The sequence below is a fragment of the Chiloscyllium punctatum genome, chromosome 22, assembly GCF_047496795.1.
Source record: "Chiloscyllium punctatum isolate Juve2018m chromosome 22, sChiPun1.3, whole genome shotgun sequence".
Lineage (NCBI taxonomy): Eukaryota > Metazoa > Chordata > Chondrichthyes > Orectolobiformes > Hemiscylliidae > Chiloscyllium > Chiloscyllium punctatum.
This window is the reverse complement of record NC_092760.1, coordinates 42,111,869-42,130,649: the sequence shown is the minus strand read 5'-3', so window position 1 is coordinate 42,130,649 and position 18,781 is coordinate 42,111,869. Positions and strand designations below refer to the sequence as shown.

The 18,781-nt window shown below is 40.9% G+C and overlaps 1 protein-coding gene across 1 annotated transcript in view; it reads left to right on the top strand.

The window, feature by feature from the left end:
- Window positions 1-18,781, top strand: part of LOC140493576 (circularly permutated Ras protein 1) — an 80,180-nt gene that overhangs the window by 51,544 nt on the left and 9,855 nt on the right. The window contains exons 11-16 of the mRNA XM_072592155.1: window positions 1,053-1,134; window positions 4,428-4,552; window positions 5,856-5,940; window positions 8,708-8,814; window positions 10,525-10,637; window positions 17,854-17,965. Of these exons, the coding sequence (XP_072448256.1) occupies window positions 1,053-1,134; window positions 4,428-4,552; window positions 5,856-5,940; window positions 8,708-8,814; window positions 10,525-10,637; window positions 17,854-17,965 (624 nt within the window). The remainder of the gene's footprint in view (window positions 1-1,052; window positions 1,135-4,427; window positions 4,553-5,855; window positions 5,941-8,707; window positions 8,815-10,524; window positions 10,638-17,853; window positions 17,966-18,781) is intronic.

Here is an 18,781-nt window from a genome sequence, read left to right as displayed (position 1 = left end):
TCACAGGGACGTGCACCCAACCAGTACTTGCCCTAAGTTTGTTTCCTGTGATCTAATCTGGCTCAGTCGCACAAAGCAGATACTGCTTGTGGGTTTCTTTACATTTGCTCACAGATTCACTGAACTATTAATGGCACATGGCTTTTCCTAAGTCTCCCCAGGACTTTTCTGGAGTCTTGAAGTGAACGCTTAGCAATTCATTAAATCCTAGAACTTCAAATGAGTTCTAAGAAGACAGGTCTATCCATCTACTCTTAACTTCTATCAGAGTCCCCAAATCCTTGTAGTTCAGTTGCCTTTTCAGCAAGGCAAAAGTGAGGACTGCAGATGCTGGAAACCAGAGTTTCCAGAGTGGTGCTGGAAAAGCACAGCAGGTCAGGCAGCATCCCAGGAGCAGGAAAATCGACGTTTCGGGCAAAAGCCCTTCATCAGGAAACTGCCCTGATGAAGGGCTTTTGCCCAAAACATCGATTTTCCTGCTCCTTGAATGCTGCTTGACCTGCTGTGCTTTTCCAGCACCACTCTGATCTAAACTCTGCCTTTTCAGCAGTCCAGCTCAACAGATCTTTTCTGCATGTAGCTTGCTTCTGATTGTAAATGTCTTCTTCTTCAATTAACTGTCACCCAGGACTATCTTGAGTAAACCCTGAAGTGTATTGAGTGACCTATTGAAAACCTTACAATAAGCCACATCCTTACTCCTAGACGAAACTAAATGTATCGAATCTTTTGGAAAGCTCAATATATCAATCAGCAGTGGGAGTCAAATATAGCAAATCCTTGGAATTGTCTGTTCTTGAGTATTACAATGTTCACAATGCATATGCTCCAACAGCTCAAAACTACAAACAGGAAAATGAATACATCATTCTTGCCTTCAATTAATGTGCATACAGTGTCCAACAGTGGTCTCTTGGGTGAACAGCAACATACAAACTCTTTTTGATCTGCCTAGACAAACATAGTTTCAGCACTTGCACCAATGTAAGTTTAGATAATCCAGCACAGTCCAGGACAGAATTGTGCTTCACCTTGATACCTTTTCTTGACAGAATGAGAGAGCAAGGAGCAACTGCCCTCGGACCAGCTGCGTTGATATCAGTATCAATAGCATCAAAGAAACCTGGGTCAAAAGTGAGTGATGTAACATTCCAAAATTAAAGTAAATGTGGATCAGAAGCAGGGCTAAAGGAAAGAGCTGGGAAATGGGATTCGTTTTTCCAAAATGTTAGCGCAAACACTGTGACCTCAATTTTCACTCCTGGTTTGGGAGAAGTGAGTCGGAACAATTCTACCCTCCACAGACCCAATCTTTAAAATTCTGTTCTGGAACCATGGATATTAGTTCCAAGAGCGTTGGTGTGGCTGCTGCCGAATACATGTTTGAAGAATTGCTGGATGTGGAGGAAGGTCTGCCTCAGTGCTGTCAGTTCATCACAGCTTTGGAAAAATGATCAAAACACAGCCTTCATCTTTCTCACCTACTACCAATGTCAACTCATACTGCACTCTCACCCAATCTCTGTGGCTCCTTGTACACTTCATACCAACTCATGCTCCTTTGTGTACCCCTTATCCATGCAAACCAATGTCCCTATAAATACCCCATGACTCCTGATACCCATCATGCCTATCTATCCCCCTTCAACAGAGATAGCACATAATAGATTCCCTTCAACTCTGTAGTCTGTTACAGCCCTCATGCCAATGTAATGCAAACTCCTGCTCCCACATATCACTTTTGCCCTTAGATCTTCCATATCAATTCACTGAGTACCCACAACGGACAGATTTCAGGACACATAATGAGAAATAATAAAGTTGTCAAGAGTATGTTAATGAAATCTTTGTTTTAAGTAAATTGACTCATTTATTTTAAAAATCATTCACTACATTAACCTTTTGAAATCATTTTTAAAAATAAGCATTTGTCGGTGCCTCTTCAGATACTTTATAAGCACTAGAAGCTGCAAATTACAAACCTAAAGTCATCCCTCAGCAATTATGACAAATTAAAATTCAGTACCTCCTAATCCCATTCCAATCCAGCCAATCTCTGATTACAACAGTACTGTTTCTGATGGCAGAGGAAGTGATGGAGAACTGGTACAATTGCAACATTTAAGAGGCATTTGGATGGGTATATGAATAGATTACTTACTTACAGTGTGGAAACAGGCCCTTCGGCCCAACAAGTCCACACCGCCCCGCCGAAGCGTAACCCACCCATACCCCTACATCTACATTTACCCCTTACCTAACACTATGGGCAATTTAGCATGGCCAATTCACCTGGCCTGCACATCTTTGGACTGTGGGAGGAAACCGGAGCACCCGGAGGAAACCCACGCAGACACGGGGAGAACGTGCAAACTCCACACAGTCAGTCGCCTGAGGCGGGAATTGAACCCGGGTCTCAGGCGCTGTGAGGCAGCAGTGCTAACCACTGTGCCACCGTGCCGCCCAATAGGAAGGGTTTGGAGGGATATGGGCCGGGTGATGGCAGGTGGGACTAGATTGGGTTGGGATATCTGGTTGGCGTGGACAGGTTGGACCGAAGGGTCTTTTTCCATACTGTGCATCTCTATGACTCTATGGCAGATAAGGTGCTCACTGGACTTAGTTGGAAACTTGAGTAAAACTGGGGAACTTGGACACCAACAAGACTGCATTAAAACCTTGACAGGATCCTTCTTACCTGGAAAACAATGGAATATTTGCCCCAGAAAGAAGATGAGATTTTCCACTCTGACTGACATTAACAAAACTGATAACGTTAGCTTAATCAATACTGGTTCTAGTTTAAGCAATTATCAGCCTGCACTCAGAGAATTATAATATTTTTACATTGGGAGGAACAGGAGGAACACAGCTTGTTACACAGCAATGCATCATGGGCTCATTCTTGTGATGCCTCTGCATTCTGAATTCTTGGTACCACTCTTACAATTAAGCGAGGTACAAATCAAAATCTAATGCTTTTGTATGCAGTGCCCCCCCCCCCCCCCCCCCAACAATCTGTTCAAATGTGGTAAAAGCACTATAGGAGTAACAATAGAATGGAAAGTAAGTAGAGGCAACCAATGAAAAGGTCTATTTAAAAATAAGTTTTTCACTTCCTCTCTTTAAGACACTAAAGTCCATGGGTGCTGAGTACTCCCTGGCACTTTGCCCAAATGAACATATTTTGTTGTTTGAAGTTGGGCAGATTATTCAGTAGTGTGTTTACCTGAATTATGTTGTCACTCAACATTAAGTATCATTGGCCTTCCAACTAGAATTGCTGGTTACCAAAATGAGGCAATCACAATGACTTGATTGCAGTCTGAAATTGGCCATCTCAGCATGTTGTACAAGGCAGTTAGGACCTGAAAGGATTAACTGATTTCACAAGGTCAACTCTGCACACCAGGAATATAAAGGATAAAACAAAGACCTGTAGATGCTGAAAATATGAAACAAAAGCAGAAATTGCTGGAGAAGCTAAGCAAGTCTGGCAGCATTTGTAGAAAGAATACAGATGTAATGTTTTGAGTCCAGTGACCCTTCTTTAGAACTAATAGTAGCTAGGAAAAGGTGGTTGTTAATGCTGATGACAGGCAGCTGGGGGCTGCGAGTGAGTGGAAAAGGTGGAGATGGAGCTCAGAGAGAGAAAGAAAGTTAGCCAGGGAAGAAGAAAAGCTGATAATGGGGACAGCGAATAGGTGAAATGGGTTGGCTGTGCTGAAAGCTGTCCTTGTCATGAAAAGGGTGTGGGGATTGAAAGGCTTGTTCTTAAGGAGCTAAGCAGTCCTCCAAGTATCCTACTTGGTTCGTGAGTTGTTATTTTAAGTGATAACATCATGAAGCTAAAATAGTAATGTGTACTTATTCTTAAATTGAGCCCGATGGGTCACAAGAGACAACCATGTATCACAGACCCAATATAACTAGCCATCAGGTATATCTCAGTGTAACTCATTAGTATGGAAGAGACCAATTTACTGTTTCAGAAGACTGAGCCTGTCTTCTGCCTAAATTGTTATGTGGGCATCCTTTCCCACATGGTATCTAAAGGCTAGATTACTTCCAGTATGAAAGGTTGATGTTGTCAAGTCTACTAAATGTCTGCCAGATAGTTCTAGATCATATCTGACATTAAAACACAATACAGATCTGGAATTCAATTGTGGGGTCCTCTGGCCTTACTACAAAGCTCACAATGATTCATTCATCAAGTCTTCATGGTACTGAGGAATGATGAGGAGCTAAACCTCCTCATTCACATCAAGCTGCTACACCAGGTTTATCAATGTGCCTTCAAGTGCTATGGGGATATTGAAGACAGTGATCTGTACTGTGTCTCCTATAGAAAGGTAGGTTCTCAACTAACATGTTGCGTCTGTGAGGACACTGTCAATAACCACAGTGAATTCTATGTAACTTAGGTAATCATCTGCACAGATGGGAGGGCAAATACAGGCCTAGGATACTTGGAGAGTGTGGAGGAAGATATCTACGAGTGTTCCAGACAGTTTTACACTGATGTAGGAGAGCAAGCCACTTTAAGTGGGTAAGCAGTCTTCTTTTACAATCCATAATTTTTAAATATTTTTAAACATTTCAATTTAAAATACAAAAGTGCTATTTTGTAGGTAAATGCAGTAGTAATTCTGCACTTTAAATGCCTCATAGAAGCAAAAAAAGCTGCTGATGCTGGAAACCAAAGTAGACACGCAGAAGGCTGGAAGTACACAGCAAGCCAGGCAGCATCAGGAGGAGGAGAAGTCAATGTTACTGAAGAAGTATTACACCTGAAACGTTGATTTCTCCACCTCCTGATGCTGCCTGGCTTGCTGTGTTCTTCCAGCCTCCTGCATGTCTACTTTACATGCCTCACAAGCAACCTAGAGATAATTAGCACAAATACAGAAATTGCTGGAGAAACTCATCAGGTTTGGCAGCATCCCTGGAGAGACAAACAGAGTTAATATTTCGAGTTTGGTATGACTTTGTTTCTTTCACAACAGATGCTGCCAGACCTGATGAGTTTCTCCAGCATTTCTTTTGTTTCAAATTTTCAACATTTACAATACTTTGCCTTCTTAAGAAATATTTAGCATTAACTTCAGGGTTGTATAGAAGGCAAGTGATTATGAATCAGCTGATCCATGTGTTACTCTAAGTATGGATCAAGCTACCCACCGAAAATCTACCTAGACTTGAAAATTCCCATATCTCTCCATTAACAAGCTTTTGTCAGGAGCTGTACTCCATGGTATTTGTCCTCCTTACTTTGAGGGATTGCCGCTGCTGCTGATGATGATGGTGATTTCCGTATCTGAATATTTTTCTCTCACTCTCAAAACAGCTTGTTGTCTGATCCTTACCTTTAGCCTGCTTCAGCTTTCATCTGAATTGAAATACTTCTGCAATTTGCTCTGAACCTCTGATTTTTGTCCTTTCAGTGCTCTAAGTAAACTCTTCAACAGATTCCTTCTCCTACCTGTACGCATACTACATTAAAGTAATTATAGTGTTCTGTTGTAATCATTCAAAGGTATCAAATCTGTGGAATTCCTGATCTCCATCACATTTTGCTCCTTCCTAGAATATTTATGTTTTCAAAATCTAATCTTGGAGTTATGTAACCACTACATCCTGCTTTGACTTAGCTTCTCTCCTTCTTTCTGATTGCAATATATTACTAATAGTACTCCATTTCCAAATATAAATGTATACATTTACTGATTATGGAGCAAACTGAGACCCCATCTATAACTCAGTAAAACTCCAATTGTAAAGTTGTGGTAACAGAGAGATAAAACACAGAATCGTTCTGTTCTGCAGTGCCATAATTTCTGGTTTTGCTCTAGGGTGATTGTATCGGTTCTGACAATAGAAGGCACGGACTGTCGACTGGCAGAACTCGGCAAACTGGCAGATCAGTCAGGAGGAAGGGTAAGATCCCAGAGAAATGAGGGGAAGTCATAATGTTGTCAATTACTTCACTTTAAAATGGAGGGTGTGTCCCAAAAGTTAAATAAATTACGCATGCAGGAATTTCTTGAAAGCAGTGAAAAAAGTCAACTGGTGAATAATTTTTAGGCATTAATTTCAGGCAAAAGCAGCCTCAGCATTTTAAACTTTGGTCTTGGTCCAGTGGGGAAATAATCAATGTAATTATAGTACATCATTGAATCATAAACTAGAAAATGTCAGGTTCAATTCCTAGCTTATGTTGAATTAACTGACTTCAATTGCGACAGTAATTGGGATGCGACATCATACCTTGTCAAGGGAAGGAGAAACGTTTAACCAGGTTTTCTCCTCCAGAAAGCTTTTTCCTATTTGTTCATAGGATGTGAGTATCAATTACTAGCCAGTATTTATCGTCCATCTCAAATTGCCCTGGAGAAAGTGGTGGTGAATTGCCTCTTGAGCACTGCAGTTCTTGGGCGAAACACCCACAGCACTCTTGAGGAGGAAGACCCAGGATTTTGACGCAGCAACACTGAATGGAACTGTGATATAGGTGCAAGTCAGAATGGTGTATAACTTGGAAAAAGAACTGGTAGGTGGCTGTCCCTATGCATCTGCTGGCTTTGTCCTAGGAGTTAGAGGTCACGGGTTTGGAAGGCAATGTCGGGTTACTGTACCTTGTGGATGGTACACACTGCTGCCACTGTGCTTGGCTGGTGAAGAGACTGAATGTTGAAGGTGTAAGTGTGATGCCAATCAAGTGAACTGTTTTGTCCTTGATCATGGAGAAAGTGAGGACTGCAGATACTAGAGATTCCTGATGAAGGGCTTATGCCCAAAACAGCGACGCTCCTGCTCCTCGGATGCTGCCTGATCTGCTGTGCTTTTCCAGCGCCACACTCTTTGACCCTTGTCCTTGATGGTGTTGAGCTTCTTGAGTGCTGTTGGAGCTGCACTCATCCATGAAAGTGGAGAATAGTCCATTATACCCTTGACTTGTGTCATGTAGATAGTAGGCAGGACCTGCAAGTTGTCACATATCCAGAGATAGGGAGACAAACTATAGCACCTCTTTGTTGAATCTCTTCTTCACCTTATGCACCAGATAGAAATATACAAAATTTCTGGCAATGGGAAGCTTGTACCATGTCAATGAATCATTCAATGCATGACTCTTTCTGATTCCCACATATACCATTGGATATAGCAAGAAAAAGGACTTTGTTCCAGTATGTTAATACTGCAGTCACCTGATGTATGTCATTCGATTGTTCGCAACTGGTACATCTCTGCTGCTCATGGATGGGCAGAGCATGGAGCTGCTTAATGAGCCATCATTATAACCTTTTCTTTATTCATTCTGGAGGGCTGGCTAAAAGAAAGCTAAAAATTCTTAAATTACTTCAGTGACAAGTGAATAATTTGGCACTACCAAATTGGAGGGTATGGTTTTACTCAGTGCTAGAAACACATAGACATGAAATCTGACTAACAGTCATCAGCAGTTCATTCAGTTCCATGGGAGGCCCTACGTTTTCAAGCTCCCAATCTTTCGGCAAAATTCTCCCAATGGAGATCAGATAAGGACAAGAAAAGCTGGAAAAGCCTAGCAGGTCCAGTAGCTTCTCTGGAAAGAAAGAGTTAAAATTTCAGGTCAATGACGATGCACTATTGTCAGCACCTCCAGGGGCAACACCATTAGTCTTCTCTTCAGTCATGTGCCCCTCCACAGGACAGAAGAGATTCAGCGAGACGATGACAGGAGCCTGGGGATAGAGACAGTGGAGCCTGAGATGTGTTATCCTGAGGCAATCAGTGCAGGAGAATACAGGGCAATTCAGATTCTGGGGCTTGACATCTTGAAAGTGTATCTGCCACTCGCTTTTGCTGTCCTCCTACAGTTCTGGATCTCCAATCCAAAAACTGTCCAACATTCAGCAGAAACTAATGAAGGAAGTGCCACTGTTTGTTAGATGTTATGGAGTGAAATGGCTATTTGATGGTTTTGAACAAAAGCTAATGGATCAACATTATGTTTGTTAATTCTAAATTTGTAGATGAAATTAACTTTGTCTATAAATCTAATGGAATATCTATCTGTCAATCAAACGCATACATTGTACGAACTGTTCTCCAGGAGGTATGATCCTAGAACTGAAGAACCCTGTCTGATGGTCAATCTTAATCACATTTAAAAAGTGCTTATAGATAATTTCTGACAAGTCGGTTTTGCCAACATCTTCATGGACATGCATAAACCCATCAAACTTAACTGCTTCCTCCATGAATGGACAAACATGACTTCCTGAATTGCACCACGTTGTGCTCCATTGTCTTTACAGGTCATCACAATTAAAATTGGCCAATCAAATTTTCCAGCTACACAGAGTTCCAACTGGTTCCTGTGCCTCTCATGGCAGTGTTAGGACACTTTTGTGTCCTGTATTAAATGTCCTGCATCATTGCACTCCAGGATCTTTCTGGGATCATTCCACAACACTTGGTTTGTGAAGTCAGGCCCCTTTCCCTCAGAATTTTAGTGAAGTATGAATATGAAAGAATCAATCAAACTGTAACTTAATTCTCCTCAACTATGTTATGACCATAAGATTTGGTACCCTGGCTGTTGCTTGCTTTTTTTAAAGGAACATACATCATTGATTATAAGATTACAAAATATTCAATGAAGTGCACCTAGGCTGAAGCTCTTATTCCTGTGTTACATTGTTATCATTTCTCATTTCAGATTAATATTGTTGATCCAACTAATTTATCAAAAGAGATTCAGGCCACTTTGGAAGATGATGTAATTGCCACCAATGCAACTGTCACCTTTGTGGTCCCTGAACAGATGTGAGTAAAACCTTCTCAGGCATGAATGCATAGAGATATCCTGTAATTCACTGAAAGTCATAGGTAATACAATGTTATTAATTCAGTAATCTATTGCACGGCATTTCACAAAAGGGAGAACATAAAACTAAGAAAGAATGAAGAAGAGTAAGGGATGTGAACCCACAGTAGATGATAGAGATTTTGAAAAGAATATTGATGATGGAATGAGCTTTTGTACAGCAGGCAGAGGACAGAGATTTAGCAAAGTATCTGGGTGCATAATGGCTGTACTATTTGGTACAAAAGGTCACAAATAGATTCAGATTTCCATGACTTGGCTAGCACCCTTTCATCTTTAACACCATTCTGGCAATCACCAATAAACACCCAAGGCTCTGACACTCTCTCTATTCCTTGCCAACAATATATCAGTCGATATAAAATGATCCACTGGACCCAATTGATTTCATCTTTCTTTTTGCTGAAGAGGTTATGGCATTTGTTACACCCATGAACCAATGTTGAGATTATAAAGTCAAAATACTCCAGATGGTGTAAATCTGAAATAAAAACAGAAAATGCTGGAGATATTCAGCAGGTCAAGCAACATCCATGGAGAACGAAATAGAGTTCCCAGTTAATAGCCTGTTAATGTTGAGACAATAATTTCCACATTTTCTGTTCATTATGCAGGAAAATACTTTGATTTTTTAAAATTATTCCCTTGTTTATATTTTCATGTGCGTATTTCTGTAAAACCTGAGCTACAAACTTCAGCACTCCAGTTTAAGGCTCCAACATTTCTCACAGTATTGACTCAAGAGACACTGATTCATAGAAGCTCTCCTGTAATGGGGCCATTACTTGCCTTAAGTGATAACATACCTTATAAATCCAATTTCTTGGACTGAGTCCCCAAGTTTAGATCATAAAATTCCATAAAAGCTCTCAACAGTACCTAGTCCAATGATTTCCTGATTGGCATACATCTTCCACAGTAGTCAAAGTTTTTTTGCCTATGTCATAATGCTTCAGTCCAGTTTGATTTTATACTACAATGGCTCCCAATTCTTGAACCCCTCAAATATTTTAATATTTCACGTCAGTCCCTCTATGACTTACCCCTCCCTAGCTTTGTAATCTCTTCCAGCCCTCCATGAGCTCTGTCTCTTGTGCACCCAGTTTCCTTTGTCGTAAGTTGGCATTTGTATATTAGAAGGTAGAAACATAGAAATTAGGAGCAGGGGTAGGCCATTTAGCCCTTCAAGCCAGCTCTGCTATCTTATGCTGCCCCTTTTTATATTCATTTGTGAGATATTGGCTGGCCAGCATTTCTTACTCATCCCTAATTGTTCTTGAGAAGGTGGTGGTGAGCTGACTTCTTGAACTGCTGCAGTCTATGTGCTATGGGCTGACCCACAATGCCATTAGGGAAGGAATTCCAGGATCTAAGTCCATGTCCTAAACTCCCAAATTCCCTTTGTAAACTTCTCCACCTCACTTCCCTTCTTTAAGATACTGCTTAAAATCCAGCTTAAGCCTTTGCTCACTTACCTGATGCCTCTTCATCAGGCTGTGTTACATTTTTTTTCCTTGTCTGATTTGATCTTGTAAAATCCCTTAAGATTGTCTATTGCATTAAACATGTTAAATAAATACAAGTTGTTGTTTCCATCCACTTTACTGGCAAGAGATGATTAATCTTTTCTTTTGTCTTTTTATCGTTAGGTACTTTGGATATGAGGAAGAAACAGGAAACAAATATGTCAAGCAGATTGGAAATGTGACTAAAGATACAGAATTGACATTTGAATTTGGAATAAAAGAAGGTCATGTCCAAGGTAAATGGCTGGATGAAATGCCATTTCTGCTTTACTAATGTGTTGGATAGCTTTCGTTCCAACTGAGAGGTACCTTGTACCCTAGGAAGATGGCTGCCATCTGTGACTAGAGAGAGGGAATCTAATCTAAGTATGCATCAATTGATTTTATAGCATTCTGCTTAGATATAGCCAATGTGGTTCCTGACATTCTAACATCATGTGAGTTTACTTAGCTTCGTTTTACAAAATAATGCACCATGGGATTGTGAACAAGGAGAAGGGAATATAGCAAAACTTTCATTTGTTTGACTTTCACCAGGGCCAATATTGTGATTCAAATTAAATAAATAAGAAAAATATGAAATCTAGGAGTACTTAACATGTAAATGAAGGGATTGTGGGTTTTGCAACTTAGGTAAGTATTTACTTTGTCTCCCTAATTGCTCTTGAGAAAATAGTAGTGAGCTACTTTCTTGAAACGCTGAGTCCATTTGATGTAAGTGGAGATGCACAATGTCATTCAGAAGGGCATTCCAGGATTTTGGCCCAGTGACACTGAAGGGACATTGTGTGGTTTACAGGGGAACTTGCAGATAATGGTACTCCCATGTGTCTGCTGCTTTTTTCCTTCTAGATATTATTGTAAGTTCTTGGAAATCTAATACTCAAATCCCAATGTATCTCTCTCAGGCCTTCTTCTGCAAATTCAAAACAGGATAGCCTTGATCATCAAAAGCTGCTGCTTATTAACTCTTCCCAAGCTATAACTTGCAGCATAATAAATCACAAGTGTGACTTGTTGCTAATTGTTTAAAAGGACACATAATCAAACTCTAATTGGCCATAGAAGGTGATGGAGATTGACTGATGTCATCTCCCACTATTTCCTGATTGGTTCCTACTGTTGTCCATAGTCTCTCTTTAGTCAGAGATCAGCCTATGGTCCTCTATTACTATATCAACTCTTACCATCCTCTTCATTAAGTTTGTTATTGGTGTTTGACTTAAGATAAGTATTGTTTGCTTTTTTATTAAAAAGAAAAGGGAGGTATATGTAACTCGACTCAATGATTGATGTCTTGAGCCCATACCTCACTTAACTGGTGAAGTTCCCATTCAATCAGATACTTAATTCTCACTATGTTTATTAGCTTTGTAACAAATGTTACATTTAATCAATTACTCTTTGATGTACTAATACAAGAGCATAGATATAGTTATAATTCATTGATGAATGCTAACATTTCTGTTTTGTTTGACTTTGGAAGTCTGGATTGTAAATTAAACAGATATCTCTCAGTCTTGGAGTTGTAAGTCTGGATACTGAAATTAACCTGTTCAAGTGTGTAATAACACACCTCTATGTGATGGGGACTCACCTAGATACACATTGAGGGTAGGTAGGACTCGAACCCAAATTTTCTGGCCTACAGCTAGGAATATGACTTTTGCACCACAAGAACCCACAGTGTTAGTCTAAAACATTAGGCTAGATTCCGTTCTCCACGTTCACAATCCCATGGTACATTACTTTGTCAAATGAAGCTACATAAACTCACATAATATTAGAATATCAGGAACCACATTGGCTATATCTAAGCATGCTATAAAATTAATTAATGCATATTTAGATGGAAGCAGACCCTTTGGCCCAACCAGGTCCACACTGACCCTCCAAAGAATAACCCACCCAGACCCATTCCTCTACCCTATATTTGCCCCTGACTAATGCACCTAGCACTATGGGCAATTTAGCATGGTCAGTTCACCTAACCTGCATATCTTTGGATTGTGAGAGGAAACCCACACAGACACAGGGAGAATGTGCACACTCCACACAGACAGCGGTCTGAGGCAGGAATCGAAGCCAGGTCCCTGGTGCTGTGAGGCAGCAGTACTAACCACTGACTCTATAACGTAAAATGTTTGCTTCAAGTGCTAATTTCCTTACTACTCCTATAGTAGTGATCTTGGATTTGGTAGGTGCTGGCAAAAGAGCCTTAGTGAATTTCTGCCTTGTATTTTGTAGATGGTACACAGTACTGCTACTGTGTGTCAATGGTGGTGGGAGTGAATGTTTGTAGAACTGTGGATGCTGAAATCAGAAACAAATATAGAAATTGCTGGAAAAGCTCAGCAGATTTGGCAGCATCTGTGGAGAGAAATCAGAGTTAACATTTTGGGTCCAGTGACCATCCCTCAGAACTGGACCTGAAACATTAACTCTGATTTCTCTCCACAGATGCTGTCAGATCTGCTGATGTTTACCAGCAATTCCTGTTTTTGTTTGTGAATGTTTGTAGACACAGCTTTGGGCCGTGGCCGTGGCCCTTGCAACCTAACTGACCCATATGAGGTACACTTGTAGGATGTCCCTCTAACCCTTTCAGTTTAACACCAGCAGCCTATATAATACCATGCATGAGGAGGCCAATTTCCTACAATTGTTATTGTAATTGGTTAAATTGCCAGTTGTAGAATAGCTGTTATCCAACCAGAGACACTTGAAAAGAGGTGGGAACACAGGGGATTTGATACAAACTTTTTCATTCATTTCTGCCTATAGATGAAGGATGGCTAATGAGATTCCAGGAAGGGCAGTAGAGATGAACCAGGAATTATAGACTAGTGAATCTCACATCAGTGGTAGGGAATCTGTTGGAGAAAATTCTGAAGGACCAAATTATTTCACACTTGAAAAGGCATGGGTTAATTAGGGATAGTCAGCAAGGCTTTGTCAGAGGTCTTACCTAACAAATGTGTTAGTTTTTTTTTGAAGATGTGATCAAGTGGGTGGAAGCAGACCCTTTGATGTAGTTTATATGACAAGGTCTCACATGGGAGACTGATTGAGAAGGTTAAAGCAGATGGAATTCATGGAAACATGGTGAGATGGATCAGAAACTGGCTTAGTAATAGGGCACAAAGGGTAGTGGCAGAAGGCTGTTCAGGTGACTGGGGGCTGGTGTCCAGTGGTGTGTCACAGGATCATTATTGGGACTCTTACTATTTATTATAAAAGTAAATGATACAGATGAGAATATGGGGAGAGTATTCAGCAAATTTGCAGACGACACCAAGATTAGTCGAGTGGTTAATGACAAAGAAGATGGTTGTAGGTTGCAGGAAAACATAGATGGGTTGGTCACACGGGCAGATCAGTGTCAGATGGTATTTAACCCTAATAACTGTGAGATAATGCACTTTGAACAAAGAAATGAGATGAGGAAGCATTTAATGAATGGCAGGCCACTGGGTGGCTTACAGAGCAGAGAGATCTTGGGGTAATGATTCACAGATCCCTGAAGTCAGCAAATTACATGAATAGGATACTTAAGAAGGCATGTGGGACACTTGTTTTCATCAGTCGTGGCATAGAGTAATGGATCAAGAAGGTGATGTTGGAGTTGTAGAGAGTATTGATTAGGCCACAGCTGGAGTACTGTGTGCAATTCTGGTCACTTCACTATAGGAAGGTTGTGAAAGCACTCAAGGCGGTATGGGGAAGGCTCACCAGGATGATGCCTGGGATGAAGAAATTGAGCTATAAGGAGAGACTAGATAGGATTGGATTGCTTTCTTTAGAGCAGAGAAGACCAAGGAGGGACATGATTGAAGTGCTGTAAGATGACAAGTGGAATGGCTAGGATGAATAGAGAGCAGCTGTATCTATTGGTTAAGATGTCAATCATGAGAAGGCATAGTTTTATGGTAAGGGGCAGGAGATTCAGAAGGGATTTGGGAAAAAGACTTCTTCACTCAGTGGGTGGGGGGAGTCTGGAATGCACAGCCTGAGAAACTAGTGGAGGCCAGAAACCTTATAACCTTTTAAAAAATATTTGGAAGAGCACTTCAAACATCATAATATTCAATGATATGGGACGAGTGCAGGAAATTGGGGTTAGTGCACTTTTGGTGCAGACTCGATGGGCTGCCTTTTCTGTGCTGTACGAATCTATGAATATACTGTCTTTGTTGCAAAAGGCTGTGTTTATTGTCAACTGAAAACAAAAAATGCTGGAGATCACAGCGGGTCAGGCAGCATCCATGGAGAGAGAGCAAGCTAACATTTTGAGTTGAGATGACTCTTCTGCAGAGTTGAAATGAAGTGTGGAGTGGGCAACATTTAAACAATTGTGGGGGCTTGGGAGGCAATTGGAGTGCTAGGGAAGATGTATGTGGTGAAAGAGACAACCAGAATTCCTGTCGGAGGAAAGAAGATTACCACCACTAGGTGGCAGCGCAAACATACCCAGAAACACAGCTTTCTGATCAAAATCAATGGCTATTACAGTGTGGTGGAGTTGACTTGGCACTGCAGAGTTTTACCACAGCAAGAGTCCTTAGTGCCTCACCTGCCACCTCTCATGTTGCCTCACTCCATGACTGAAGTGGTGAACTGTGCCTCATGAGTGCAGCAAGCCATGGGGTTGGGAGAACGTGTGGCAGCAGCCAGAAGGATGGCCAGAGAGACCACTAGGCAAGCTAACAGGCTCTTTTGCAACGTCATGATACATCATCACTATCTGTGCATGTGGCCAGTAGCCATGTCTGTGGACAGGTTGGTATTGGCAACATACATGCTGCTTGCAAAATCGCCAGACCACTTACTTCCAAACATGTCTCTGATTCAGAATGAAATTCCTGCCACAGGAGTCCTTTAGACCCTTAGCCACTTGTCATTGACACCAAAGTTAAAAGCTTTGAGTAGGTACAATATTTGAGCAGCTATCAACATAGCTGAATCGGTACAGCACAAGTTGGAGTACGGCAGAAACAGAGAGTCAGAAACAGGAGTCAGAAACATAGGACTAACAAGGGACCCAGGCCTCAGTGAATGACAGTAGGATAGGGATCAGTGAAGGTGTAAGTCAAGAAGGTCAGGAAACTGGTTTACTCCAATGCTGGGTTTGATGAACACTTGAGTGCCTATGAAGAGGGAGTCCCCCGAAAGCCTGCAATGGATTTGCTTATTGGGCTTCCCACATCACGGGTACCCTGCCCACCACAGAGTTAATGCCAACAGTGACAAAATAAAGCCCATAAGTTAGCATTAACTGTCCACTTCTAAGCCTTAATGAATGGTGGGGCAGAAAGACCTTCCACAAGTTTTTTTTTGTTACAGACATATTAGAAACAGAGGCAACAAAGTGGCAAGATGGCAGATCTACTTAGCACCTACCTGCCTGATTAAATGCCCCATCTCAAAATTCATCTCAAGGAAGGACATTAAGTATCATCCTTTGTGCATGAAACCACCTCAGGCTCAAGCAACATCCACCACCTTGTGGCAAGCAGATGCATTACATACAAAAGTGTAAATGGTTCATTAAATACATGCAAAAAAAACTTAACACTTAAAGTGTTTATTTCTGAAGAAGTTTTGGAATCATACCACTTAATCTTCTGCAATAATTCAGTAATATAAATATCGAATACTGGTATTAATATTATACTAAATAAAACACAAATATTAGTTTCATCCTGAACTCTTGCTGCGGATTTGTTTCAATTCCAAAAATACATTTTATTTTTGTTCTAATTTGAAGACTGAAAGCTTTACTGACCTATGTCTGCAGAGTTATCAGCAAGACCTCAGGCATCTCATATATCTGACCCTCTGTCACCTTGATTGTTACAGATTATTCAACTGTTGAAGGGTTCACAATTGTGAGAATCTTGTTTTTACTTGATACCCACATGCTCACTCTTTCCAATCGGCAATGCTGTATAACAATTGGACATTCTAAGATCTAACATATGTCTAATGACGGGTTATCTGATATCAGCTAAGGTTAACACAAGCTAATTATCAAGAGCTCTTGTGCAGTGGTGGTGTCCCTACCTTTGAGCCAGGAGGCCTGGGTTCAACTATCACCTGCTCCAGAGGTGGTTAGAAAACCTCTACACCACTGTCATTTTTAATGTATCAATTTGAACTCAGCAAAATAAAGATCAAACTGAGGACCTTCAGGTTTGTGAGAGAAGCACCAATGGTACCTAGCCTAACTTGTGCCAACAGAGGCACTGCCTTTAACTGCAATTGGTCATAAAATCACATCACTATCCCTTCTCTGCCTCTGTCTTTGTCTCTGTTTCTCTCTCTCTCTGTATCTCTCTGTCTCGCTGGGCCATAAATTTCAGGAGCCCTCTGATACTCCACCTATTCTTAACTTTATTATGGTACACAGGGTATGGGCAGGCAATTCAACCAGGTATTCATAATGAGGCCTTCAGTTTTTCCTGGTCTGAAGTGTGAATTCCTAGCTGAACTCCAACTATAACTAATACAGTTCGATCTCAGCTAGTGATGGTTATACACAAGCAGAGGGAAAGAAAGCTTTGCTTGATTGACATCTCCATTACGTTGGAATAACCTGCTGTTTTGTGCATGTGTATTTGCCTACACAAGATTCAAAAGTCTAGAGTGGATGAAAACGTTTGATATTTATAGCACAAATGGCTGTGATTGATGGACACCTTCATGAAGCCGTGAACTGAAACACAAAGTAGCTGTTCAAAACCTGTTTGCTAATTGTGAAATAATCCTGAAGTTGATACAAACTTGTCAATGACTCATTGGATTTTGTGCATGGCTGGTACACGGAAGGTGGGTGTGAAGGATTTGTGGGAGAAGTGTAAGCGGCTTAGCATAAGGGGGCAAGAAAGGGGCATGTGGAATATGGGGGCTCATGGGAGAATCAAGATTTGAGGCAGTGGTTCAATTCCATTCTGTTCCTGCTTCCCTGAAACTATGAGGAGGGGTCCTTCTCACTACTATCAGCAGCATCCCTTGGGGTGGGGGTGTGTGTTGCTAACACACTTGGGTCTTAAGCAGGTTCATCATGTGATCACTGGATTGTGGGCTTCCCCCTTCCTCATATCAGGTCCCATGATCAGAAAATTAGTGCATGCTAAAATTGGAACTCCACCATCTTTCCACTTAGCACCACCACCATTTGAGTCAAGTGAACTCCCTATACACCACTGATTGAATCCCAATAGTTGCAGAGCAATGGGTTAACATTGGCCTTTGAAGCTTGGATTTATAGGAGAAAGGTAGGCAATTTCTAACCTACATACTCCCACCTGATCAAGCAATATCCACTCCAGACATGCAACTCACCTCCAGGAGCAGAGGGGAAATTAAGTTCTGTCCATTGTGTTTGATGTGATGTTCCAGTTACTTGGCCTCTGTGACTCAGACTTTGTGAATCTCTCTTAATTCCTTTAGCTGTCCAGGCGATCGAGAAGTTGCCTTTTCAGCTACAAGTCAGCTTCACCACTCAGGATAACAGACAGGCCTGTCGAGTCATCAGTCAGGAGAGACATATCACAAGCAACAGGTACTACAGGCTGTGCTTTGTACACTAACCCTCAGAACAATCTCACCAGCCCTCCACCACCGGCTGATATTTATCTGAGTTGTAAAGCAAGGTCATTCCAATACATTTGCAAATTCAAGTGTGTTTGCTCACATTAATTTCCCAAATAATACCTGCCTTGTAAAATAAGCAGAATCTAGTTCTTCAACAGGTAAGGTGGTGTACTTGATGTCAAAAGTGACAATATTGTGGCTTTATGAATGAACAGACACAGTTATGAGGGCCAGTGAGATTATCTGATTAAGGGATGGAGAATAGGCCTGACTATGAGAAGGAGAATGATTATCAGAGGGAATTGATCTGAAATTAGGAGTCTGATCATTTGGATTCTCTTCCTTATTTATAAAAGCTGATTTTAAGTGCTGGAGGCAGATTTGTCTTGGAATTGTTATTCTTCAAAAACATTAGAAATTCCGCATGAAGCATTACCTCCAGTCATACATCTAAATCTTATGTGTAAGGACTTTTATGAGGAGAGATCCATTTTCAAAAATGTTGATAATATCTCTTCTTGAATGCCATCGAAATTTTGAAAAACAAAACTTTGTATCTGTCTTATAAAGTTTGTTGGCTTCGACTTTATCAGGCACTTAACAACTCCAGATCATTGAACAAATATCTGTACATTTTTGGGGTCCTGTCTCCTGTAACATTATCCCTTTGCTTTTGATATTTGCTTTTCCTTAATTGTATTCTTTGTTGCACAAGTATTTAATGTCTTACCTCGTGTAATCATTTATGTAAAAGATTTTCATAACCTGGCTATTTCCTTCTCCA